The sequence below is a fragment of the Pinus tabuliformis genome, chromosome X (assembly GCF_031772625.1).
Source record: "Pinus tabuliformis cultivar Carrire ecotype Pingquan chromosome X, CPIR1, whole genome shotgun sequence".
In the NCBI taxonomy this organism is placed as follows: Eukaryota; Viridiplantae; Streptophyta; class Pinopsida; order Pinales; family Pinaceae; genus Pinus; species Pinus tabuliformis.
This window is the reverse complement of record NC_142308.1, coordinates 13,302,338-13,329,343: the sequence shown is the minus strand read 5'-3', so window position 1 is coordinate 13,329,343 and position 27,006 is coordinate 13,302,338. Positions and strand designations below refer to the sequence as shown.

Below are 27,006 nucleotides of genomic sequence, written 5' to 3'. Positions count from 1 at the left end.
ACAGCGATTGTGATTCCCACAAGTGGTATCAAAACGACAAGTCTCGAATTCGAAACTCACCAAGCTTGCGTTGGAGACGGAGATTATTGGACATTGGGTTCAATGCTCTTCGTGTGTTTCGCAACACAGACTAACCACCTCTTGTGGATCCTAACTTTGGCAATTGTAGCGGAGACTAACGCCTACAAGGTTTGGTCTAATGGCAATCGTGATTCCAACAGATGAATCTACGCTGATATAAAGAAAAGCAAAGTGTACCAAAAAACAAATACAAACTATGATAGGAGTTGAAAATACAAATGAAAAAGCAATAAATAAAAATTCGCTCGTGTGCAAATCCAAAGGAGAAAAGAGAATAGTGTAAGCAGCAAAAGGAAATTAACCCAGCTCTCAGAAAATGGAGCCATACACAGCAGATCCACCAGAGGCAACTTCAAGAGGCCGTACAACCCAGCAAAAGGAAAAGGCAGCCATACTATCTTCCACACAATTTTTACAACAGCCATATCTTTTTCTTCTTTTGTAGCATTTGGGGTACCCTCCTCGACCTACTACTAATCATAAATTGTCTCGAAACTTCACAGTCAAGTTTGGAAATTGCTTTAAATGAATCCCCTTGTTTTCACTTTGGAGATCCTATGTTAGTGGTGGCATCGTGAGTAGTTATAACATGGAAGGATTTACATCTATTTAGGTATTCAATGAAACTATCATGGACACCTCTGCACATGGTATACTTAGCCTCCATAGTGCAGGATACATCATTCACTAAAGAAAGGGAAATGATTGACCAAGTGACAGTAGTAACACTTTCATGTTACTCTAATCTTAGCATTTTGTGAAAATGGTTTGCACTAAAGTGCTAGATTTCGTTATAACAGACCTAAGCCTTAGGTTATCATCATGCCATTAGATAGAAATAAAACTTAAAAATAATCTATCCACAAGAGGACCAAGCTCATCCAATCAAGTACAGCTAATGATTAGTTATACAATGCTCCGATGACTCATCTCAAAACAAACACTCAGCAAACACCTCCAATTCTAACATGCACATCCATGGTGATCTAGTCATTCCAAAGTTCAAACACTACAGTATAGAAACTACCCCAATGGGCCTAAAACAAGCCATTAAACAGGAGCAGAACTCAGAAATAATCTATGCACAACTGGCTCAAGATATTCATTCACATTATTCACTCATACAGTGTCAACGATGACTTACAAAACGTTCCAGTGACCAGCCCCAAAAAGTACACACATTTCTACAGATTTAGGATGTTGCAGATTTCGAAGTATCATTTTCCATAAAAGCAAAACAATATTTGAGCATAAATAGAGTATTATGTTTGACAAAATTGGAATATTAAATTTATTATGTTCCACTCCACCCAGGACAGGGAGTAATTTACACAGTTGGATTGACAATTATCCCCAGACCAACTCGTACGTATTGTTCGATGGAATACAACACTCCCCGCTATTGAGTATGCATCATTCACTCTCTCAACTCTATACTAGCATAGAAACCAGCATGTTACTCTCTTTTCATATAACTGAGATTTCATGTCCGCTTTAAAAGTAAATGGAAATAGTGCCTCTGCACATAAAAGCCTACAAAAATGAGAACTGTTGTTTGGAACAGAGTGCCTGTATGCAGGGCATGACCTTAACTCAAATTGCAAATGAAGACAAGCACTGTGGGAGTAATCACAGAATTGCTGAACACTGGGTGCCACTAGGTGTAAAACAAGAAACCTGCAGAAAGGAAATTAGCCCACAATCAAACAAATAGAAGAATACAGGCATTAGAAAAGTGGACAGATCACAAGGGGCCAAATTCTATTCATTCAGAGCAATTGCCCAATTTACACTTTAAAGCAACAATTCATTAATATGCCATTTGATGTACGCTCACAATTCACAGAAATATACTACAATTTAAAGATAGAAATATACTCTAGGGTGTACCTTCCCTGGTGTCTAATCAAAAACTCAATTCACTTTGCAGTTAAGATTTAAGCAAAAGCAAAACCATATATGCCCGAGTTAAATGCAATAGTCAAAAACTCCTGAAACCGCTGCATAGAAAAGGTATAATGACACCATGTAAGAAAGCAGTTAATAAACAGTTACTTGCCTGTCCACATGCAAGCTTTTACAGCCTGCCAAACTGGGCACTATACCAATTGCTAACATTCTCCCACTTCGCTGACGGACTTCATTTTGAGATATTTCACTCCTCCAATCTAGAGTTACCTGGTGCATGTTTGTGTTCAAATTCAGAAGAAGTTCACCAATGCTAAAAGAAACTGAAAATTTTGCCATTAAGTTCGCAAAAGACAATCAAGTCAATCCCATTACAACTTTATATACTCGAACATTAAACAAATACAGATATTTTTAGGTAGGTATTACCAGCCAGCTAATTCGATAATTCTCTTGGTTGGAGGTCAGCAGTTTTATCTCGTTTATCATTACCAGTGAACAAATACATTTTGGAAAGGCAATTGATCTCACTCTCACTTATTACATCAAAGAAAATACTGAATTTCATGCTCGAAAACAAGGATATCTCTCATGAAGGCAAACCAAGATCATGTTCTGTTGGACATCTAATCCTCAATGGGTTAGCGTGGAAGCCGAATAGACAAAAGGAGTCCAAGAGACCTTGAGATGTGAAACCCAATGGTCACAACATGTACTATAAATGTAAATCATTTGTTAATAAAAATTGCACTCTCATGTTTTATCCTTCAGATTATTCTTGTTGCCCATGTGTGTTTAACATGGTATCAGAGCGGGCGATCGCTGGTCCTGCTCCATTTTGAGTCATTATAATAAGCCATTATTTTCCTGCGAATGCTGACCTATCATTTAGGTTGCCTTGAATGCTTGTGAGTCATGCACTCTATATATTCTGCCAGGCAAAAAACGCTTCTATTCTGCCCTGCAAAAAAAAAAAACTCTCTGCGTGATAATATGGGTAACGCTTGGTATTCCCATCGAATATCTGCTCCTACAGTGCTGTCAGTGTTCCATTGCCAGCGTTCCTACAGTGCTGCCAGAGTTTCAGTGCAGGGTGAGGTTTGACAACGGAAGACTGCTATTAAACTGCCCCAGGCCTGTTTGTCAGTTTGAATAATTAAATTCCGTGTTAATGATAATGGTAGCTGTTCGTTTATTGTTGTGGCTGGAGCATTGAAATGCATCAAATTGTTGCCATTATTGCATAAATAAGCGTTACTCTCCGGGTTGTCCAAATAACGCCATTCTGCGCTCTGTGTTACCCACTGCGTGGCTTCTGCGCATAACCATTGTCTGCCATATTCCATTTATTCCAACCTGCCGGATACCAACCAGAGATTCCCTTACTGGTTTCGGCGCTAGTTCTGCAAGGCATGGATTCTTTAGACAAAATGCTGGTAGAAGCAAGGAGATATGCTGGTGTGGCTGCTGGTGTGTTACTGTTTTGAAAGGGCTTGTATTACCCCTCTGCTGCATTGACTATGGTCGTGGGGTTTATCCCATACTCCGCACGATATACAACTGCTCGGAGTCCGCACTGATATACAGCCGTACTCATTTATATGGATCAAGTGAAAGCTCTTCCCATCCGACGGCTCTAAACGATTTCCATGCTTTGCGCGAGGGCATTATGCTTTGCAGATACATGGAAGCAGCGCCCTCCCGTTGACTGTAACGGCACAAAACTTGCAGCGCAAGGAAGTAAGTTTTGATTCTCATCCCACGGCTGCCATCCATCCGCACACTTGAAACCTTCGAATCTCCTGTTCCCTGGTTTGCGCGATAACATTATGTACAGATCGTGGTTGTTGGAGGAAACATGGAACCAGCTCTTCCCTTCTTATGCCTATGACCAGAAACTGAAAATATAGCAATCCCTGTCGAAATTTCAATTGAGAAACGAGATTCGCCCTTTACAAAAACCACGATTCAATGAAATCGCATTGATTGGGTACATCTGAATGACTCCTGTGTATGATACCTTTTCGAAAATCAACGCATTCGGCGCTTCTCTCCATTCACGTTCACACATTCAAAGTCTCATTTCTGCAGAATTGACATATTCAATACGCTTCCCTGGGTTTGCCGCAGAGACATTTGGTAGATATTTTCCCTGTGGATCAAAGAAAACTACGTACTTGCCACTTACAAATGACGGTAAGTCTGTTAGGTGATAGACAGAATTGAAGCCAACCCCGAAGCGGCCTCATTTGGGCGGTCACGGCGCCTGAAGCTTCATGACTTGGACTTAAAATGCAGAAATGCCATTCCTGCTGTTCGTATACACATTGCAACTGCAGAGACATCTACATATTCAACGAAATTATATCGGAGAGATTCAAAGGGAACAACTCAAAGGCTTGCTTTTAAGACTGCGCACATTAATGAACTTGATGAACTGTTTGTTTATGGAACGCTAGTTGATGCAGATTATGACTTTGATATCTATGATTATCAGCAACATGCAGGGATCCGCCTTGTTGCCAGAAGACTGTCTGTGTTCTGTTAGTAAAATTGATTGATTAGACGTTATTTCATAGAAATCAGCAAACATTGGTTTTACTTGGCCCAAGTGTGTCAGAATCTCTTACCAATGTATATTGGGGTTTGTTTTACATGTTTGAAGTTTAATACATGAATGATATAAAACTAATAATCTGATAGTGGCATAGATAAAGACCAACTATCATAGCAATATTAAGGTATATGTTACATGAGTGCATTTGACAGTGCGATAAGGATAAAAGATTTTCTATGTTTTAACTGTAAGTGCTCAACAATTTTCTTGGTAAAAAAAAGAATTGCAAGGGTGCATCAATTCTGCAATGCGGATAAGAGACTCAACCAGGGTAATGTGAAGAATATTGATTTTACACACCAGGATATCATCAATGATGTGATCAAGCCAACCACCGACGAAATCCTCAATTTCTCAAGTCTTACATGAAAGTCAACAAGTTTTAAAATCATAAGAGATCGATTTCAGACATCCATCGCTGCAGTGCTTTTTTGCTCTTGATATTTGGATATTGCACCACTCTTACATTTGGTGTTTGTGCCAGTCTTTCTGTGACATTCAAATACATCTTATTTTTAAGAAAGTTAGCAATTTTTTATTTGGTTTTGAGAGTACATTTGGATTCAAGAATTTAAACCTTTGGAAAATGGCTAGATTTGATGATGCATTAGAGTTACTGAATACACTAATACATTCCACTATTGGTGGGATCGTAAATGTCAGCAAAGACACTCTCTGTGACATTCAGACCTGCCTTCATAATGCACAGGAAAAGATCGATTTTTTTCAGCTTGAATCACACCTACAGCAAGAAGAGCTACATCAAAATAGACATCATTCTGAACATGTTTTTGTTCAGAACAATGAGACTGCAACCCATCAGAAGAAAGTTAATAATGTTACAGCTGGTTCAGATTTAGTACCCAATAAAGCAGCAGTTGTACATGCAGATGCAGAAACTCAGTCTGCACTTCCCAAGCCCATCATCAGACCTTGGGAACAGCTTGTCCACAACAAGCACAGAACTGGTCTTGGATATGATAAGGACTTGTCCTTTCATATTCCAAACTACTCAAAGCCCATTCAGTTTCAGAGTGCTGGATTGATTCATGACAGTTCACCTCCAGCTGTTTTAGATTCTGCCCCTCTTCCACAGCAACAACAACAGATTGTGAAATGCCAACACTGTGACCGAGTTGGCCATTTGAAAGATCATTGTTTTGATCTTCATCCATGTAAGCACTGTCATAAAACCACTCATTCTTCAAACAGATGCTTCAAAAACAAACATTCTGCAAGAACAAAGATTCATCTTGGATGGATCGCTTCTTGGCAATGGGCATCAATAGCCAAGAAGATATTCCAATCACATGTCAGAACTTGTTCCAAAGTATTGAACAGTCTTGCAGTTGAGTTTTCTCCATCATCTCACCTTGTATCTGACAGGAGGGGCAATGATGGTCATCTACAAGCTTCAAAGTCACATCAAGCGAGCCTGAGCCACAACCTGCCATACCAGTTTCAGAGTTGTAGCCAGAGACAACAATGCCCCTAAGCATGCCTTCAGTTGGTAATCTGGGAAACTTCCTCTAGCAGAAGACTTCAGCTTCTTGCCAATTTCCGAAGAATTCCAAGAACAAAATTGAGAACACTTCCTCTAGCAGAAGACTACATCTTCTTGCCAGTTTTGGAAGAGTTCCAAGAATTGCATTAAGCATTCCAGAGTTGTTGGTCATCCTTAAACCATCACAGGTTGAGACTTCCCTTTTCAGGTTGAAGTTCTCCCTTTTATGCGGGGTGAGACCTCCCTTTATTGGTTGAAGGTTTCCCTCTTCAAAACAATAGGAGCACTTCCTCTAGCAAAAGACTTCAGCTTCTTGCCAGTTTTGAAAGAGTTTCGGGAACTGCACTAAGCGTTCCAGTGTTGGTGGTCATCTTTAAACCACCGCCCTTTATACCAACATTTCAGAGAGCACATTCAACCTAGCGCTGCCATGCATTTTTGCACATTCTGTATTTCAGCTCTCTTCTTGGACTCATACATAACCCTTCGAATTAAGGGGGGGAATGTTGGACATCTAATCTTCAATGGGTTAGCGTGGAAGCCGAATAGACAAAAGGAGTCCAAGAGACCTTGGGATGTGAAACCCAACAGTCACAACATGTACTATAACTGTAAATCATTTGTTAATAAAAATTGCACTCTCATGTTTTATCCTTTAGATTATTCTTGTTGCCCATGTGTGTTTAACATGTTCTAAAAGACACGTCTATTCTCCTGAAAACACCAATCAATGGCATGCCAATTCCAATTTCCTTAAGAGAAACCAGGCAAGGATAAGGGCCCTCCATCAAGAGATAGATCTGACCTTGGTGGTATTACCTAACATAAAAACCTCAAACTATAGGTGACAGATCCCACTTTGAGGGAGGATAAACTTACAATTTAAAAAGGCATTGCCAACATCCATTAATATATTATAGTCTCTACATTCCTCATTGAATCAAGAAATTCATGATGAAAATACACCCATGAAACAACATTAGAAGCTTTAAAAGAGGAGGATGAATGTACAGCACATCAATCTAGCACCAAATGGACCAAAATGATCAGATGCTGAAGATAACAGAGTAACACCTCTAGAACTCAGTATATACAAAAGAATAAAAGAACAATGGTTCAAACATCCAAGACGTGCATGAATAAACTCAAAGATAAAATATCTACAACAAAAGCTCTATTAACATTATCTCATACATTAGAATATAAAATACTCCTAGTGGCATATAATTTTGTGAACACTCCTAGATGCTAACATGTTATCAAAACACAAGATATAAATGACAAAGAAACAGAAGGAACTAGGCAAACATCTACCTCAGGAGAAGTTCTAGGGCAAACATCTACCTCTCCTCAAATTTGACATCAAGGCAAAGAACCTTAAGGATGTCTAGCTACTTGAGCCAACCCAACAGCCATAGGTTGTAGTGAGCAAGTTTGGCCTTGAGATCTCCTAGAGATGACATGTCTGATAACAACGAGAGAAAGTTAGCCATGTCTCACATCTATTGCCATCTCACTAAAGAACAGGGGAATTCACCTAACACTTTATGCCTCCACCAATAAAGCAAAGATAGAATGAAGAAAGTGGTAATTAGCCTAACAAAACTTAGGGCTATAGAGGCCTCACAGAGTCCCTTGGCTTTAAATAACAACCTCCCATCCATATAAATCAACTCATATCTGATTAAGGTAGGGAACTCCCTAATCCTGGACTAAGCAATGAAACCTCCTCCAAATTTCATAATATCTCAGACACCTAAAAACAAAGTGTTCATTAGAGTTGATCCCATAGGGATGGCAAGCTAAAATATCCTCTCAAACCTTGGGATGTGTTGGTTTGTTTCGATATGTCGCAGATGGGAGAAAACCCACATCTAGTAGAGCAAGTTACAAAGACCATGAACCCAATAGCTTCAATTGTAGTATGGACGAACAATGAGACATATTACCCCTTATACTAGCAGGGGTGCACATATATCATCGCATCATTTTTCACGACATTGTAAGCCCAACGTCAAATTGGCAACATAATGATGCAAAGCATGACATTCAACCTCTAGATTTTCGATCTCTCTCTTTTGTCAAAGCAAGGTTTCAATAATAACTACCATTGCAGTGTTATGGTTTTCCCACTGCACAAATTTTCACTATCGCATTATAAATAGATAGGTCCTATTATCTGTTGTCTCTTCCATTCATGTAGCACATTGAATATTAATAAATTCACAAAATGGACATCACACCAATTTATCTCTAGATTTCAATCTTTCTATTCTAGTGAAGGAAGGTTTCCATAATAACTAACAATGTGGTATTGTGCTTTTCCTCCTACACATGAATTTTCATTGTTGCATTGTGAACATAGAGGCGCTATTATCTTTTGTAGCCTCCCTTAATATAGCACATTGAATATTAATGAAGAATGGACATCACACCAAATCGTTGTGGCTTGTCATGCCATCCAAACTTCAAGATACCTATCCCAAATCCACCAAATCCTAACCTCTAATGCTATCCTCTATTAATTCGCCAATGCCAAACTTCATTACCAAATAAATGAAGAGACCAAGCCTTGTGATATTATACTTATATGCATTGATTGATCAAGAGGTGAAAGGGCATATGCCCTTTAGCCCTAAAATTTATTTTGTTTACTAGCATGTCTAAAACTTGCAGGCCTAACTTGTGGTCAAAGAAACCACAACCTAAGGGCATCTAAGCCATCAAAATCACTAAAGGATCACACCAGACCTAAGCCACACCAGCGCTTAATATCGCAGAATTTTTTTGGTGTCACCTTCGAACCACCAAAAATTTTGAATCGTCGTCGCTTTACAAAATGAAAACCTCAAAATCCAATTGTTCTAACTGGATTAGACCCCTTTGACCTTCATTGGCATAGTTTTTTAACAAGAAAAAATATCTTTTGTATTAAAAAATGTTGTAACCTAATCGCTCAACATAATAATACAAAAAGAGGGACTATCCAACTCTCTGTGGTTCCAAATTTGTCCAAAACCTTCCAATATAACTAACAAAAAGATGAAACTATCCTCCACTAGAGAATGTCCAAAAGTTTCAAATAGTATAAAGCCTAAAAAGGACGCTTGAAAAAATAACCATATAAAACGTAATGTGATGTGCAGTTAATTAAGGGCATTCTTGTTGTTTGCTTCTACTTGCTCAACTAGAGAGGGCAGAGGATCTTGTTCCATTTTACCCACTTTTCAAAGCATCTAAACAAATTCTTTCTCACTGTTATCATATTTCTCTCAAGCAATAGATATTTTGTAATTTGGGTATGTTGGTTGTGCACTCATTGTCAAATTGGGAACCTAATGATGCAGAGAATGACATTCAACCTCTACGTATTGTGGTTTTCCTCCTACACAAATTTTATTGTTGCATTATAAATATAGAGGCACTATTATCTTTTGTCTCTTTGCTTCATATAGCACATGGAATATCAATGAGTTTACAAAATGTACATCACACCAAGTGGTTTTGGCTTATCATGCCATCCAAACTTCAAGATACATATCACAAATCTGTTAGAATTTTACTAAACCCAGCACCCTTTACTTGGTTCCCAACAATTATTAACTGAACAAATACATGTCCAAAATCCTAACACAAAATAATATAGCCGAAGCAAAAAGCCGATTTGAATCAAATACACATAAACAGGTTTATGCCCAATCAACAATTCTTCATTAATAAATTAATCACAAAACTTACTTGGGCTCCCATCATGGGGTAATGGCCCAACTGAGAAAATACAAATTACAAAACTGATCACCAACGTCTTTGCACTCTCATGGACCCAACAAACGCTCACTTAGAAGCCTTTTTGAATCTTCTGTCATTGTTGTGTCTTAGCCTCAACATTTAGGCTCAATTTATAACTTTCCTAAGCCAAGATTGACGACCAAAATCAGCTCGTCAAGTTAACTAAAGATAAGTGACTTAACTTTAGTTAGCTTTCCAATGTTTAACTTTCTTTGCTTTAACTCAAGTACAAGTCATAAATTTAGCTTGCTTTACATGCACATCTCATGCATGTCACATGCATGAAGCAACACATCTGTATGTGCAACTCACTTGCACACTCTGCATGTCGCATGCAAGCTCCTAAAGAGGCAAAACAAGGTCCTCCTAGTCAAAACAAGGCCAGAAGAACCTGTGGAGCTACAAAAATTCAACAAGCCCATCTCCATAACTATAATTGCTCCCTCGAACTCTGAAACATGTCCTGCTACCTGAGTTGAGAACCTACCACATCCAGCTATGCTCCTAGGATCCTACTCCTGAGCATCCACCAATGTCATATCATACCGAGTCTCCTGGCAATACCTGAAGAATCAATCTTCCTATTCAATTGCCCCCTCTCAGTGGCTGGCACTAATCCTATATCCACAATCCCCTCAGATACACCCACAAGTTGTCCCAACAACCTGTATGACTACCCCTGTCTAATGCCAAGCACTATAAGTGCATCCAAGGTCGATCCCTCTAAATATAGAAGCACGTATCCATCCTAGAAAAGGAAAAAAATCCATATCAATCATTCCCCAAGGTTGATACTGAGAGCACATATACCATTAGCCCTGAAACAAACAACATCCTTGTCACCTCTAGAAATCCTCCTAACTCTAGCTATAATCTGACACATCCAACTCCCTTCACTGCATACATGATACTACTCCCACTAAACAAACTGCAGTTTGAGCCTATCTCTGAAACACCTTGAAACACTAACCTCATCCTCATCATGTGATTGGACGCCCTATTGTCCAATAGCCATAACCCACTATCCTCATACATACCAATACTACTGTCAAAAACACGGGGAACTAGAGAAAAATTTCTCAAATTTCTCCATAAAGGCATCAATCTCAATTGATGTTGATGCAACCACCTGATCCTCCTCCTCCTTGTATGGGCATTGGCTTACAAAGTGATCAGTCTTGTGACATGCAAAGCACTTCACTTTGCCCATGTCCGTCACGAAAGGAGATCCCCCACTTCCCTTTACTTTACTTTTTCCCTTTACAGCAAGAGTGAAATTCTACTCAGTATCCCCACCATCATGTTGCCCTATAGTTTTTTAACGTCTCCTTATCACTGACTGTATGAAATCATCCCACAATCTATCCCAACTTGGCAGATTTTCCCATTCGATGATCCCATCAACAAAGACATCCCATTTCGAAGGAAAGCCACTCAAGGCTGATCTGATCAAACTCTTCACTATCAATAGTTTTCCCCACTACTGCCAAGTCATATCTAATCTGAGTGATCCTAGTTAGATACAATGCAACTATGTTAGTTTCAAACATCCTCATGTTTCACAATTTCTCTTTCAACACCATCTTTCTATTTTGGTTTGTATTCTGGTATAACTTGGTTAACGATACCCACATCTCAAAGGCATTCTTCTACCCCGTCACATGAGGTATAATATGCTCTTTAATGGAATCTAGGATTATTCTCTTGGCCTTCACGTTCTTCTTATTAAACTTAGTGAATTGAGTAGGATTTGTAAGAATTGGGATAGCTTTCTCCACAATGTCCCACAACTCCTACTCAAATAACAAAACAATCTACTCCTCCCATGGGTTGAAATTTCCTACCCCATCCAACTGACCCTTGTAAGGTAGGTAACCTAGTAGTCATCTCAAACCCACTAACAAACAATAATTTTCACCTTTTTTTAAATTAATTATCTAGATGACCCGCTTTTTGCTTTCCAATGACTAGTGGGATTAAGTTAGCCGCTGCAACTACTCACTGCAGAGGGGATTAAGTTAGCCGTTGCAACTACTCACTGCAGAGGCAACTTGGCTCAATAGCCCTGTTGCGGCTTCCACCTGCTCAGCCCCTTGACCCTCTGCATCATGCTTGATGAGTTTTGTAGCTTGTGAGGTACTCTAAACCCTAGGGTGCAAGGTTGTGGAGGAATTTGTCCCACATGGGCTTTGTGGGTAAGCATACCCAAGCATGGGGTTTTGTACCCAAAGCAATGGGCACAAAACCAAATGTGATTTTCATAATTGAACCATTGTTGGAAGTGGAGAACCCTAAAAGGAACTTAGGGATCCCAAGACAACCATGGAAGAAGCGTTTGAATGAGAGAAACAATTTTCTATTTTTGTGTAGTAGGCTTGTGACAAAAAGTTCAGGTCAGCTGGCTTGAAGAGATGCCCCATAAGTGTTGTTCGTTGCACCCAAAGAAAACATATAAATAGAAGGAGCCAAGACCCCATATGAGCCATCATCACCAAGAGAAAATTCGCCATAGACAAACGGCATATGGTCTAAGGTAGCCGCAACTATTAAAGTGTCTTTTCCAAAGAAGGGTGAAACGGTAGGGTTCTTTATGTGCTTGAAGAAGGCCGAGATTAAGGGCAGTTGCAAGCGACGTATAGGGAAGTTTTGTGCACAAGTGTTGGTGGAATTGATACATAGCCTAGTTGTCTTGTATCAGGGCAAATTGTATGAGGGATATTATCCCTGGTATGGGAGCCCTAGACTATTGTATTAAAATTTGTTAATATAATGAATTTGGGTTGAAAAAGTGAAAAAAATGTCTATTATGTACGTGTTGATTCAGTGTTGTGTTTATTCCACTGTGCAATGTAGTATTTTTGTGCCATTTGAATTTGGTTGTGCTCGAGACTGTAAGACCCAAACCTAGATTCTTGAGTGCCATGGAAATTCAACAATGCTCCCTCTACGTCAATCCCCGTTGTGCCCAATTCCTCTGTCATCTAAAACTCAGTGGCTATGGTCCTTGGTTGCTACCTGAGTGTCTCACCGCTCTACTCAAGTCTCCCCACGCGGTGCTCAAACATGCAGTCCGATGACTACACTACCTGCGGCTTGTCTTTCCTTGCTGACCCCTAGTCTCTGCCACCACTATATACCTCACCCGCCAGCGTGAATTGTTGCTTGGGCTCTTCGGCTATTACTAGCATTGGTCGTGATTCGATCCACTACCGACTCACTCAATGCCTGGCGCATGCGTCCATTATCGCCCCAGCCCCCCTCCCCGACACACTTGCCAGTTGAAGTTTCAATTTGCTCCCATGAATCTATTCCAAGGCTACTTGATGACAGCTGGAAGTGTTTTGCGGCTAGTAGGCCAACAGATGTCGAATCTTTGGGTGAAGTTCCTCAATCTTGTGTACGAACTTTTACATTGAGTATCATGTTCATCGTCCAAGCCACCAACTTCGCTACGAGCCCATAGACAAAGGACAGTTGGCGAGAGATGTCGCAAGTTCATTCTCGGACTCGAGTGGTAGCTCATATATACGCCATATCATAAGTTGTGAGTTCGATTAACTACATGTTGTTGTTACTTACAACCCACGCTTTTGTGTCAATTACCATTGCCATTGTTTAAGAGGTATCAACAGAGCTTTGTTTAAAAAAAATGCATCACTCATTTCTATAGTTGGCATAGCACTCGCTCGCAAGGAGAATTACCATGAATGGTCTAGAAAGTTCAAGCACACCCTTATCTTCAATGACTTATGGAAAAATGTCTGTGAAGGAGAAAGTAACGATGTGCTTGCTAAGCCCACATGACATAAAGGGCTTGCCATATGGGAGAACAAGGATAAGAAGGCCCATGCCCTAATTGTTGCTTTTGCAAGTGAAGAGTTGAGTCGTCATATTATTTCAATTGCAAATGTTTTTTATGAATTAAAATAGTTGAAAGATTTATATGACTCGCACTCAAAATTGGACGTAATTCACTTTATGATTAAGCTCTTCGAGCTATAGTTAAAGGACGATGATTGCTTGGCCTTAGCCTCAAAGATTAAAGCTATCATGCATTATGTAAAAGCCATTGGAATTAAAATTGACATCCCTCTCACAATCTTTGTTAAGGCCCTCTATCCTACATATTCTCACTATCTTGAATCCTTACAAGCTGGTGCTCAACTCAAGAACATTACTTTTGAAACTCTTCTCAAGACAACTTCTCAATCCCCTAAAGAAGTTGTGTGCCTTGCACAAAAAGAGAAGAATTACACACAAGATTCTTCTAGAGGAAGAGGGGTAAATATCATCAAGGAGGAAAATCTGATCTCCATTGTATTCATTGTAATAAAGATAACCATTTCAATATTGGAGAAATTGAAGATCAGTTTCATAATCCATTTGCTTCTTGGAAAGATGCATGGCTATTTGATACAGGTGCCACCTGCCACATGACCTTCCAAAAAAAATTCTTTGAAGACTTCAATGACAATGTAGAACAAGCAGTATAATTTGCAAACAAGTCAAGTCTCATGTCATTCAAACTTGGCACCATAAAGCTTATAAACTGCTTAGACTTCCTTTCTTTTGCATGATGTACTCTTCCTTCCAAAGATGAGGAGAAACTTGGTGTCTATTATTTACATTCGCCAGTAAAGACACTCCATTCACATGTTTAATGGCAAAGTTGAGATAAGAAACGCATCAAACAACATAGTCTTCGTTTGTTAAAACGAAATGGTGTTTGTAGTTTGCCAACTATTCCAAGGAAACTGAAGCAATGTGATGTTTGTATCATAAGAAGACATAGCAAACAACCATTTCATGATTCTGCTTGCAGAGCACATAGAAAACTTGCACTGACTCATTCTGATTTGTGGCCCTATGCATGTTCCTTCTGCAAATGGAAATAAATATATGTTGACTTTTACACCAAGATATGTTGGGCATATTTCTTGAAAAGTAAATCAAAATCTTTTGAAATTTTCAAAAACTTGCATGCATGTATTGAAACTGATGCACAATCACATATTGGCTCTCTCTATGCCGATAATGGAAAAGAATATACTTCTAATAAATTTGAAAACTATCTTCGCCAACATGGGATTCAACATCAAATAACTATGCCATACAACCCTCAACAAAAAGGTGTCGCTGAAAGAATGAACAAGACTATCTGAAATATGGTTCGCTCAATGATGTTTTTCAAAAATGTAAAGTTGATGTTTAGGGTTGATGCGATTCTATGTGTAGTATATATCAAAAACAGATGTTCATCTCCTACTCTCAAAAACAAGACTCTTATGAAATGTGGTATGGCCACATTCCTTCAATAAGGAATCTCAGGGTCTTTGGTTCCACTTGCAATGCCCTGATTCCTAATGAACAAAGATGCAAACTTGGTGCAAGCAATTGAAAGTGTATCTTCTTGGGGTAATCAAATACCAACAAAGCATATCATCTCTACGATGAGGTAAATAAGAAGTTTATATCGTCTAGAGATGTGATTTTTCTTAAATCTTTCAAAATTGACACTATTATTGAGCGGCAACTTGATCATCTGGAGAGATTCAATCATGCAAAATCCTTTCATGAATTTGATAAGAAAATTCCACATCTTGAAGGAGTGATCCCTATCTTGGATCAATCTACAGAATCTCCTTCTAAAGCGCTCTCCTCCCCTCATGAAGTTCCAACCACTTCTCTAGATCATAAAGACCCTCTGAGTGATGTGATTGAGAGGATTGGAAGGCTAAATCTAGATGCAACCTCACCTCAATCAATAGAGCAGCCTAGACCATCTCAGAAAGGTCCTCTAAAATGGCTCATTAAAATGCTTGAAAGTGTTCATCCTGATGAGGTTGGAAAGACAAGAACTATAAGTTCCCAACAAACAAAATGGAGATGATGTAGATGATTCTGATTCAGTTGAAAATATGGATGTTTCTTATGATTGTGAATTAAATATGTCTACTAATTTTGAACCAACTTACTTTAAAGAAGTTGTTTCTAAAGATTTGTAGCGGCTCGGCTCTTCTGCGGATCGGCTCTTCTGCAGCTCGGCTAGAAATTTATAACATCGGCTCTTCTGCAATCTGCGGGATCGGCTCTTCTGCGGGATCTGCGGCTCGGCTCTTCTGCGGGATCTGCGGCTCGGCTCTTCTGCGATCTTGCTGGATCGGCTCTTCTCGATTGGGCATTTTCTCCAGCTCCAGATCCGACTTCAGCTCCGGATCGGCTCTTCTGCGATCTGCGGGATCGGCTCTTCTGCAATCTGCGGATCTTCTGCGACTAGATTTTTGGATCTTCTGCGGCTCTTCTCGATTGGGCATTTTCTCCGTTCGAATTACAGCCAGATTTGTGGCTCTCCGCGCCACTGCAAATCAAATGCATGGCCGAGGTTGTTAACCTCCGCTGAGTAATTAACCCACCCTACTTTACTTCATCTGCAGTAAAGGCTTGGGAATAAAGGTTTTGCGGCACTCTTGATCTGCGGCTCTTCTACCCGCTCTTCTCTTCTACGGCCAGATCTTGGGCCTTCTGCGATTTGCGGCTAGATTTGGGACTAGATCTTGGCGCGATTAGATCTACGGCTCTTCATCGATTGGGCCTTTTCTCCAGATGGCTCCCAGCTTCGCGAAAATAGCTGCTGGCTCAGCTCTGTCCGCCTCTGGGGGGCAAGCTCCTGCCCATATCGTCAGTGAAGCCCCAGCGCCCACTATCCAGGTGGTTCAGGCCTCACTTGATGAAGCTTTGAAGTTTTCTGAAAGTGCCCTAATCTGTCGATTCAATGGTTTTTGGCCGCGACTGACAGCGCTCCACAGTTGGATCTCGAAGGTATGGAAGCCTCTAATTCCTGATGCAATTAATATATACCCCTGTGCTAGGGGTTTCTTTATAGTAGATTTTGAAAACCCTAAAAGCAGACAATGTATTCTAGATTCCGACCCTTGGTTTTGGGAAAAATCAGGGTTATTCATGAGGCCATGGAACCCATCCTTCGATCCCTCAACAACAGTGATAACCTCAACACCGGTTTGGGTGAGATTGCCAAACCTACCCTTGCATCTCTGGAATTTCTCTTCGCTAAAAGCCATTGGAAATGCAATTGGGAAATTTTACTGCAGGTGCCCAGAAACAGAGGAATATGCCAAAACCACCTATGCACGCATCTGTGTGGAAATGGACTTCAGCTCCGGATTCCCAGCCGAAATACACCTAACAAGTAAAGACTATGTGTGGAATCAGAAACTCGATTATGAAAGTGTCCTCTTTAGATGTCGATCCTGCTTTGAGACAGGCCACCTAGCCAAAAATTGCCCAAAAGCCTCCCAAAAAAATTCTGCTAGAAAAAATCACCACAGATCTACATGGTGGGAAGGAGCACAAAAAGAACACTACACTGTCATCAAAGAAGAATACTCTCAAGAAAACTCTGAATCAGAAGAAATCGAGCAAGAAAGAAACAACTCTCAAGACAAGCAGGGGGAAAGCCCTTCCCAACCACAAAAGAGTGAACTCGACAACCCCTCAAGCATCAACAGTGATGAAGATTCGAACACTGCACAAAATAAATCTTCATTTAACAACAAAGCATATCTCATAGACCAAACTTCTTCTCCGACTATCTTCAAAAGGGCGAACATAATAGATCGCGAAGCTAAGACACCAATGTCCCAAGAACCAGAAGAGATGAAGGAGATGCAAGATAAAGAAAGTTGGAAAACTGTAGAGAAAAAAAAGAAAGCTACAGCACCAATCTCGCCAAGAAAGACGCGGAGCCAGACAATTAGAAACTAAATTATAGGTCCGATAGACCAATTTGGTCTCAGTGGACGTTAACCACCATCATCATCATCATCATCAGAAAAAAGCAATGCACAAAGAGTATGATGCTCTCATAAAGAATGGAACATAAAAGTTGGTGGATCCTCGATTTGGAACCAAACCAATTGGCTACAAGTAAGTCTTCAAGAACAAGTAAAATCAAATGGTTAATTGGCTACAAGTAGGTCTTCAAGAACAAGTAAAATCAAATGGCTCACTTGACAAGCACAAATAAGGCTCGTGGAAAAAAGATTTGCACAGAAAGAATGGTCGATTATCAAGAGACCTTCGCCCCCACAACAAAATAGGCCACCATCTTTGCCTTGGCAGTTCAGAACGGATGAAAAATCCATCAAATGGATGTAAGAACTGTTTTTTTGAATGGAGACCTAAAATAAATGCTTTCATGTCTCTACCAGAAGGTTTTGTCATGAAGGGGCAAGAACAAAAAGTATGCAAACTCATCAAATCCTTGTATGGCCTAAAATAAGCACCACGAATCTGGTATGGAAAACTCAATGACCATCTTCCGAATTTAAATTTCAAACAATTTAATCTTGATGATGCAACTTTATTTGTCAAGAAAGTTGGCAAAATTGTTGTTTATCTTGTGGTATATGTAGATATCTATTGATAACAAAAAATAATGAAAATTATATTGCATCCATAAAGAAAGAATTGAAGAAAGGATTTCAGATGACAAATTTGGGATGCCTTCACTACTATTTGGGAATTGAAGTGACCCAACATCCAACATATATATTCCTTCCTCAAAAGAAGTACATTGGGGAATTGTTGAACAAGTTTGGCATGACAAAATGTAATCATTTGTCCACTCTAATGGAACAAAATCTAAAGCTCACATCCAAATAAGGAAATGAATTTGAGGATGTAACTAAGTATAGATAGATTGTGGGAAGTCTTATCTATCTCACCACTACCAAACTAGATATTTAATTTGCCATTGGAATCATTTCCAGGTTTATGCAAAAGCCTTGTGAGGGAAATTGGTCTGCTGCAAAAAGAGTTCTAAAGTACTTGAAAGGAACTCAAGACTTTGGACTCAAATCTTCACAGGTGGATGACTTCAACTTGATTGGATATTTGAAGCATCTGCTTCAAGCTATGTTATGAGCCTTGGATCAAGAGCTTTCTCCTACAAACAGTCAGTTCTAGAAGATTCCACAATAGAGGAAAAATATGTGGTAGTTGCAGACGCAACCAACGAGATTGTGTGGCTCAAGAAAATTCTTGAAGATTTGCAAGAGAAACAAAGTGAACTCTACTCCTCCTCTTTTCATTGATAAGACATCTACGATTAAATTGGCCAAAAATCTAAAATTCCGTGATCGAACCAAACATATCAACACAAAGTATCATTTGATTGAGCCAAGGTTGTTCAGCGACGACATTGTTCTGCAAATGAGCAAATTGTAGACATCTACACCAAGGCACTTGGAAGAGAATAGTTTGAAATATGAAATATTCAAAATGATGCTTGGACTCATAAACACCCCTTTAGATTAATGGGGGAATGTTTGACACCTAATCGTCAAGGATGTTTAAATTCTAGTGTTCTAATGACTAGAATAGTTTTTCTAAATTGATAACTACTTCTATTGATGCAAATTACTTCTTGTCCACAAGAGCAGTAAATAGAGATCATAGTAGACAATGAAAAATAGACAATAAGCACTAGACTAGAGACACCATGATTAGGCTCACGGCCAGAGAAAAACCCACTAGGGGAAAACCCAAAAATTCTTTCCTTATGAGAGAGTGATTATGTCCATTAATAGTACATTTGAAAGTTCCACTGAATCCAAAATAAACAACAACGAGATACCCAATCAAAGTCTGCACAAAATAAAGAGAGAGATTCCACTTACGTCCAATGAAATGATCTGAACAAGGAGGCTGAAATATAGATCTGAGGTCTGTTGAGAAACCTACGGCAACTTAGTTAGGGAATTTAAATTCGATTTCTCTTTAACTGTCATAGATGTTTGTGATCTTCTTATTAAGTTCTTCATCTTCTTCTAGTTATGATTATCTCTTTGATCATCAAACAACTATCAAGACATGAAAAATAAATAGACACCAGATGTAGGCACTCAGCCAGGGAAAAAACCCCCAAGGAGGGGAAAACCCAGTCAAACTCTTCCTTTAGTAGATTCAAATCAAAGTAAGACAGTCAAGACCTTTGACATAGACTATTACCCCTCCATCCATCAAGTATGAATATTGTCCTTTCTACAATTCGTCCTTTACTCTGCAATCGCAATTTTGTCTTGCAATCACATGATGCCTCAAATACTTCAATCTGTAATTTTGTCCTACAATATTTCAATCTGTAATCACTTCAAGATTTTGGTCATGTAGAGTCTTTGTCATGCAAAAGAGTACTTTTTATGTTCTTCGCACTTCATCATTCTAATTCAAAAATCGCTAATCCAAGTGTGTTTCAATAGGTGGAGTTCACCTTGCTATTTATAGTGGTTTTTGTCTATAATTGAGCCGACATGAATAGTTGACAAGCCGACTTGTAGATAGGGTCAATTTAAGAGCTTTTGAGGCCGCCTTGAGTTGTTGATGGATGGAGGGTTCATCATGACCAAAATAAATGATCCCAAGAGGGGTTTACATAATAAATTTGACTCAAAAATTCCTAGAGCACTCAATGGGTGCTTTGACCTATTGACCATTGACCCAAGCATGAAACCCATGCTTTAATAAGTCAAATTAATAATAATAAAAATATATTTTGACAAATATATTACATCATGACTAAAGTACAACTATGAAGACCGACACTAGTTACATCCTTCAACACTCCCTCCTAACTAGGGAGGTATTCATAATTACATGCATATGAAGGTCGCTGGAAGATCTCAAAATGAAATGAACTACGAAGAGTTCTAGCACACGCAGTGATACAGACTAGATACTTGACCAGGGTATTCTATCCAAGTGGGACTAAGGGGACTCAAGTTTTAGCCAACTCTAGGTACCATCAGGATTTTAAGCTCTACCACCAACACAAGGATCTAGGTGTGTATCCAAGGACGAAGCTCAATGACCAACGCCACCCTCCCTCTTCGCAATCTATATATCAACAAATAGGCCAGCTAGATGTCCTCCCAAGCATCTTGCCATTAGATGCTTCATCTCTCCCTAATAAACGAAACCAGATATATCCATTTGCCCAAGCACGCTTCCAAAGTGTTCAACCTTCTTATGAACAGAATTACCTATACTAGCACAACCCCAATCAGTAACAATCTTTCAAATACATATATATACAAGCAAACACAAACCTTTGAGGTCCTTAATTATTCTGATGCGCTTATATCATCATTAAATACATCTTGTTGGAAGCTTTCTTCTTTCACTTCTTCAGCAGCAACAAATACAACGTTAGTACTTCTCAAGTCTTTTGTAAAAAATATCTAATTGTAGTACATGGTTTCTACTATGATTGTCATAGTATGCCTTCCCTCTCAACTAGGGAGATATATAATTTCTTCTATCCAAGCTCCCTCTCAACACAACATCTTCTTTCTTTTATAACATAGGAGAGACTTACAATCTTTCAAGGCTTTGTCATCAAGGTCATCTTGATCATCATCACTCTTATAGCTCCCTTCATCATGCTCATCATTATTATCATCTTCAATTACGAACATCCTCAACATCTTGAAGATCATGTACCTGCAAAACTTTAATCGCAAGTACAACTAGTATACAAAAGCATCATATCATCATAATCGAAGCATCAAAAACATTCAAGCTTTAGACATCAAGTTCCTAAACCTAGTTAGGATCATAAACCACAAGAAACACATCCTTTTATATACTAGACTTCAACTTCTGGATAGGGTTTTGTCATAAACCCTAGGCTTCATCAATTCAATAATAACTCTATATGTCTAGAGTTTTAACAGCATGCATTTAGGACTTCATGACAGACTTTACTAGGGTTTTTGATATGTACCCTAGATACTTCAATAATCAAGTTAGCATACTAGCATATACATATCTAGGGTTTCATCATCAGAAACTAGAGACTTGTATAAATACTTCGGTAAACCCTAGATCAATACATCAACGTTAGATATACAACAATTTTAATAAGCTAGGGTTTGATTATGCAAAAGAACACACACCTAGGGTTTCATTCCTAGGATCTCATTTTAGCAAAGACAATGGTCTTGCTCATAAACCCTAAAATCTAGGGTTTAATAACAATGAACCCTAACTTATGAAAAATCTTATAAATCTAGGGTTTTGGTTTCAAAAACAACAATCCCTAAAAGACTAGGGTCATACTAACATCAAAACCCTAAATATTACAAGAATAGATTTTTCTTTATTGGTTCTTTACTAACAACCCTAAGAGGACTAGGGTTTCAACATTGTTATATCCTAAGCAAGGAATGAATTTCATTGTACAAACCCTAAGTAGACTAGGGTTTCAATGATATACCCATAGTATCATGAGGTTAGGGTTTTATAGTGAACCCTAAAGGTTAGGATTTCACAAAATGAACAAATGACAAGAGATATGACAAAGATGGATTCAATCTAGTGATTGATCTTCCTAACAAGAATCTTATATGATTCAAAACCCTAAACTTAAGATAGTAATAAACGAAAAATCTTAAATATAATTTTAATGAAGAAGTTTTGTTACAAATCCTATAGTTTTAGACATACCTAGAGTTGCTCCTACATACCTTGTAGGATTCCCTTTATTGAAGTGCTCCCTCTGAATTTAGCGATAATCTTTATACCTTGTAGCATGTACCTTTCTTTTCTATGATTACTTGGACATTGTTGTGGGACCTTTTACAAGATCTTGATTTCAAGAGTTCTCAAGACTGCCTTCAAGATCCTCCTCGCCAATTTTTTTGCTACTAATATTCCAATTCATCCTTTATCCTTCTTCAAGATGTTCCTTTCAAGGTTACTAATTGTTGTTAGCTTCGGGATTTCCACAAAAACTCATCTTATCCTTACTTGCAAAGAATTGGTCTCTAGATGACTTTACTTGCTTTCAAGGATAAGAATTTTGTTTTTATGGTTTCCTACTTTCAACGGGGTGTCAAGATGGTTTCGTTGTATTTTCAAGGTGACTCTTCCAGCCTCATGAAAGCTAGATACATCTCTTTATGATTACGTTGACTAATACTTACTTTGGTTCTTACTGCAATTCGAGATCATCTTCACATTCTTGTATTCCTGTAGTTTTTGTATTCACCACATTTTAAGACTTGGATTCTTCATGGATCACTGTAATTCAAATGGTTGTAATTTGGATGAACTCCATAGCTTTGTATGATTGTAACTCAAATCTCTAGAATGGCACTGCAACTCTCAAATCCTTATGTTGACTGTAACTTGTAGTAAGGTTTTCCAATGATGTTAAGAATGCCTCTATGTTGCTTGGTCTTGGTTCCTCTTTTCAAGAGGAACTTCACTGATGAGGTGACACCAAAATTTGGATGGTTATTTCAGACCTATCATGAACACAAATCTCTATAGATGGACACATGAATAGTAACTTTAGATGGCTTTTCAACTGCAGCTTTAAATGGATGACATGAACAGAACACATGAACATTGTAGCTTCGGGTGGCTTTTTTATATTAAAGCAACTACACTATGTGACAATAATATGCCTTCGAAGAATTTTAGACCTGTGTATTATAACTAAACTTTTTGTATTCATCCTTATTTTGTCTTATCCTTATCTCTGTGTCTGAGCTTCAACTCACTGTGATTCTCGGGCCTGTACCTTTCTTGTAGCTTTGAACACGGATTCTTGTACCTTGAACTCGGATTCCTATACTCAATTTGAATTCTTCAATCTCGGATTATAGGACCTGTAGTTTTTAGATGACAATACAATCTTGACAATGACCATGGAGTTAGTGATTTTTCCAGTTGCCTTCAATGTAAACCTTAGCTCTAATACCATGTTGAGAAATCTAGGGCAGCTTAGCTAGAGCATTTAAATTTGATTTTTCTTTAACTGTGATAGATGCTTGTGATCTTATTAAGTTCTTCTTCTAGTTATTATTATCTCTTTGATCATCAAACAGCTATCAAGACATGAAAAACAAATAGACACCAGATGTAGGCACTCAGCGAGGGCAAAACCCCTAAGGAGGGGAAAACCCACTCAAACTCTTCCTTCAATAGATTCAAATCAAAGTAAGACAATCAAGACCTTTGACACAGATTATCACCCCTCCATCCATCAAGTATCAATATTGTCCTTTCTGCAATTCGTCCTCTACTCTGCAATAGCAATTTTGTCTTGCAATCACATGAAGCCTCAGATACTTCAATCTTTAATTTCGTCTTGCAATATTTCAATCTGTAATCACGTCAAGATTTCGGTCCTGTAGATACTCAATATTCAGTGCTGTAGATGATCTGAGTTACCCTCACTTGGTTGTCCTGCAATAGAGTCTTTTCATCTTGCAATAGAGTACTTTTTATGTTCTTCGCACTTCATCCTTCTACTTCAGAAATCACAGATCCAAGTGTACTTCAATAGGCTGAGTTCACCTTGCTATTTATGGTGGTTTCTGTCTAAAATTGGGCTGACATGAATAGTTGACAGGTTGACTTGTAGATAGCATCAATTTATGAGTTTTTGAGGCTGACTTGCGCTCTTGATGGATGGAGGGTTCATCATGACCAAAATAAATGTTCCCAAGAGGGGTTTACATAATAAATTTGACTCAAAAAATCCTAGAGCACTCAATGGGTGCTTTGAACTATTGACTATTGACCCAAGCATGAAACCCATGCTTTAATCAGTCGAATTAATAATAATAAAAATTTCTTTTAAGAAACATATTACATGACGACTCAAGCACAATTATGAAGACTGACACTAGTTACATTCTTCAACAAGATCACTATAATATAAGGATGAAGTTCCCACTGTAATCACCAACGAACTGTTGAGAAAATATACCCAAAAATCCCTCTATCAACTTCAAAATTATTTCACGAAAGGAGAGCAAGCCTCTCTACAATTTTCGGCCACAAAAGAGGTAACAATACAGAGGTAGAGATGATCCCAAGTCAACGAGCCCTTGAAGTTGATCCAAATAGCAATTGAAAGAACCCTTAAACTCCTCTTCGCATGTGTGGCTATGTTCTGAAATGGAAGGCCGAGTAAGTTGTGATTACAAACCGAATTGTTTGAGCTTGATGGTGGACAAAATGAATGTGAACGACCTCTTATTAATAGGCATCGTGAGAAGGCTAATTATCCCTATGGGACCAACTTAATGACCTTTCAAGGAGCCAACTTGTAGGGCCTGATTGAGCAGACTTGAAGTGACCAATAATTAATTTCTTCTTTGTGTATTTGATGAAAATCCCAAAGGTCATCATTCTTTTTTATACAATGATATTGACATTGATGGAAATCAACACATTGGGAGTTACCTTCCGAGCCTAACACTTTGCTTCTTTGTTTGTATGTTTGATTACTTCTTGATTTCCTTCAAACTTTCCACCCCTGAATTAATTTTTATCATTTTCTATTATAATTACTATCATTTATGATTGTTATATTACCACCCCTTAGTGAAATGCTTTGTCCTCAAAGAATAATAAATAGTATTCTTTCTAGTTGAGGATGCTTTCTAAGCAACATCAACTTTGTCTTTAACTAGTTGTGAAGGTTTGATTTGATTCCCAATTTGAGCATTGTTGACGTTCCATTGTAGTGTACACACCATATTTTGAAGTTTGTTAACAAGTTTGTTGAATATAAAACCTTCATGTTTATTAACATGGTTCTTTTGTTTCTATTGTTGTATGTTTGACTATATTTCTTACACCTTTTTCCTATATCCTAAATCTTATCAACCTTCCTTAGGTAAGGTGGAATAAATTTTATAGTTTGTTCTTTGGGGACCCTAACTTTAATCTCATTTTGTGTCCTAAAAGAGATTGATGTTAATAACACTTTTGGTGGTAATGTAATGAGAGGTCTTCACATTTATACATTCCATTCACAACTTTAAAGTAGTGTAATGACAAGTATTCACATCTCTGCATTAGAGTCCAATTCTTACTAGTTGTCTTCTTTAGAGGTTCAAAACTCCTTGTTGAGTAATGAACTTCCTTTAGATCAATTTTGTCATACCAAGAAGATTGATGCATCGAAGCAAGAAGCAATGGACCCCACCTTATATAGACAACTTATTAGCTCTCTCATGTACATGGTCAACATAGGACCGAACATTTGCTTTGCAGACAATATTCTCAGTCAGTTCATTGTGGAACCAAAGAGGGTGCATTGGACAACAACGAAGCATGTGTTGCAGTATCTACAAGGTATAGTTGAGTATGGGTTGAGGTATATTCAAGGTGATGCTGTCAAGTTGATGGGATATGCTGATGCAGATTGGGCAAGTAATGTAGGAGATAGGAAAAGCACATCATGGTGTTGCTTCAACATGGGATCAAGGATTGTCTCTTGGAACAGTAGGAAACAAAAGCCAGTTGCATTAAGCTTTGTAGAAGCAGAAAACATGGCAGCGAGCATGTGTACTGAAGCCAAATGGCTTCGAGAGCTACTAATGGCATTGTTTGGTCAAAGGATGGTGTCAACCAGCATTTACCGTCATAATCAGAGTTGCGTCAAGCTATCAGAGAATCCAATGTTTCATGATAGGTCAAAGCACATCGACATCAAACACCACTTCATTAGGGATTATGTATAGTGTAGATCAATTTGACTATAGTATGTGCATACAGATCTGTAGATAGAAAACATTCTAACGAAGGCCTTGAGTAAAGGAAAAATGGTTTTCTTTAGAGATAAGTTGGGTGTTAAGAAGAACAACTTCCTTGCTAAGAGGGAGTGTTAGATTTTGTAGCTCAAACAAGTGTTGTAGCCTTGAAAGGTGTCATTAAGGCAAAGAACATGAAGGAATTAATTATCTCCAAGCCCACGTAATTTTTCTTGAGGGAAATATCTTATTTATGTCAATTAGTGATTTATTATTTCCTAAGTTAAACTTAGGGAAAGTGGATAATTAATTGACATTAGTTGCGATAAGATCGATTTTCCTCCAGAAGCTAGTAGAAAGTTTCTAAGTTGATCTTAGCCATCAATTGGAGCAAGTGAAGTTCTAACCATGGCGATTCATTTGTGAATGAGAGATTATAAACAAGATCAATTGGCAACTTTGGAGATCAATTCGAGTGGGTGATTTTTAGAGACACCACGAGGATTTCAACAACAGTAATTGAAAAAAGAAAT

The 27,006-nt window shown here is 38.5% G+C and overlaps 1 protein-coding gene and 1 pseudogene across 1 annotated transcript; one reads left to right on the top strand and one right to left on the bottom strand.

Annotated features, from left to right (window-relative positions):
* Positions 1 to 1,155: 1,155 nt before the first annotated feature.
* Positions 1,156 to 4,592, bottom strand: LOC149138049 (uncharacterized). Its single transcript, XM_089446622.1, has 3 exons — positions 2,419 to 4,592; positions 2,141 to 2,259; positions 1,156 to 1,758 (listed from the first exon to the last, which is right to left on the bottom strand). The coding sequence occupies exons 1-3, from the start codon at positions 2,476 to 2,478 to the stop codon at positions 1,518 to 1,520; spliced, it is 420 nt and encodes a 139-aa protein (XP_089302748.1). The 5' UTR covers positions 2,479 to 4,592; the 3' UTR covers positions 1,156 to 1,517.
* Positions 4,593 to 25,960: 21,368 nt separating this feature from the next.
* LOC149138048 (secreted RxLR effector protein 161 pseudogene) lies at positions 25,961 to 26,464 on the top strand (annotated as a pseudogene).
* Positions 26,465 to 27,006: the final 542 nt, after the last annotated feature.

Excerpts from the sequence above, each read along its gene's own strand:
- LOC149138049 (XM_089446622.1), bottom strand. The coding sequence starts at position 2,478 with ATGATAAACGAGATAAAACTGCTGACCTCCAACCAAGAGAATTATCGA. Across the intron at positions 2,260-2,418 it reads ATTATCGAATTAGCTGGCTG|GTAACTCTAGATTGGAGGAG; the intron begins GTAATACCTACC and ends AACATGCACCAG. Across the intron at positions 1,759-2,140 it reads AAAAGCTTGCATGTGGACAG|GTTTCTTGTTTTACACCTAG; the intron begins GCAAGTAACTGT and ends TCCTTTCTGCAG.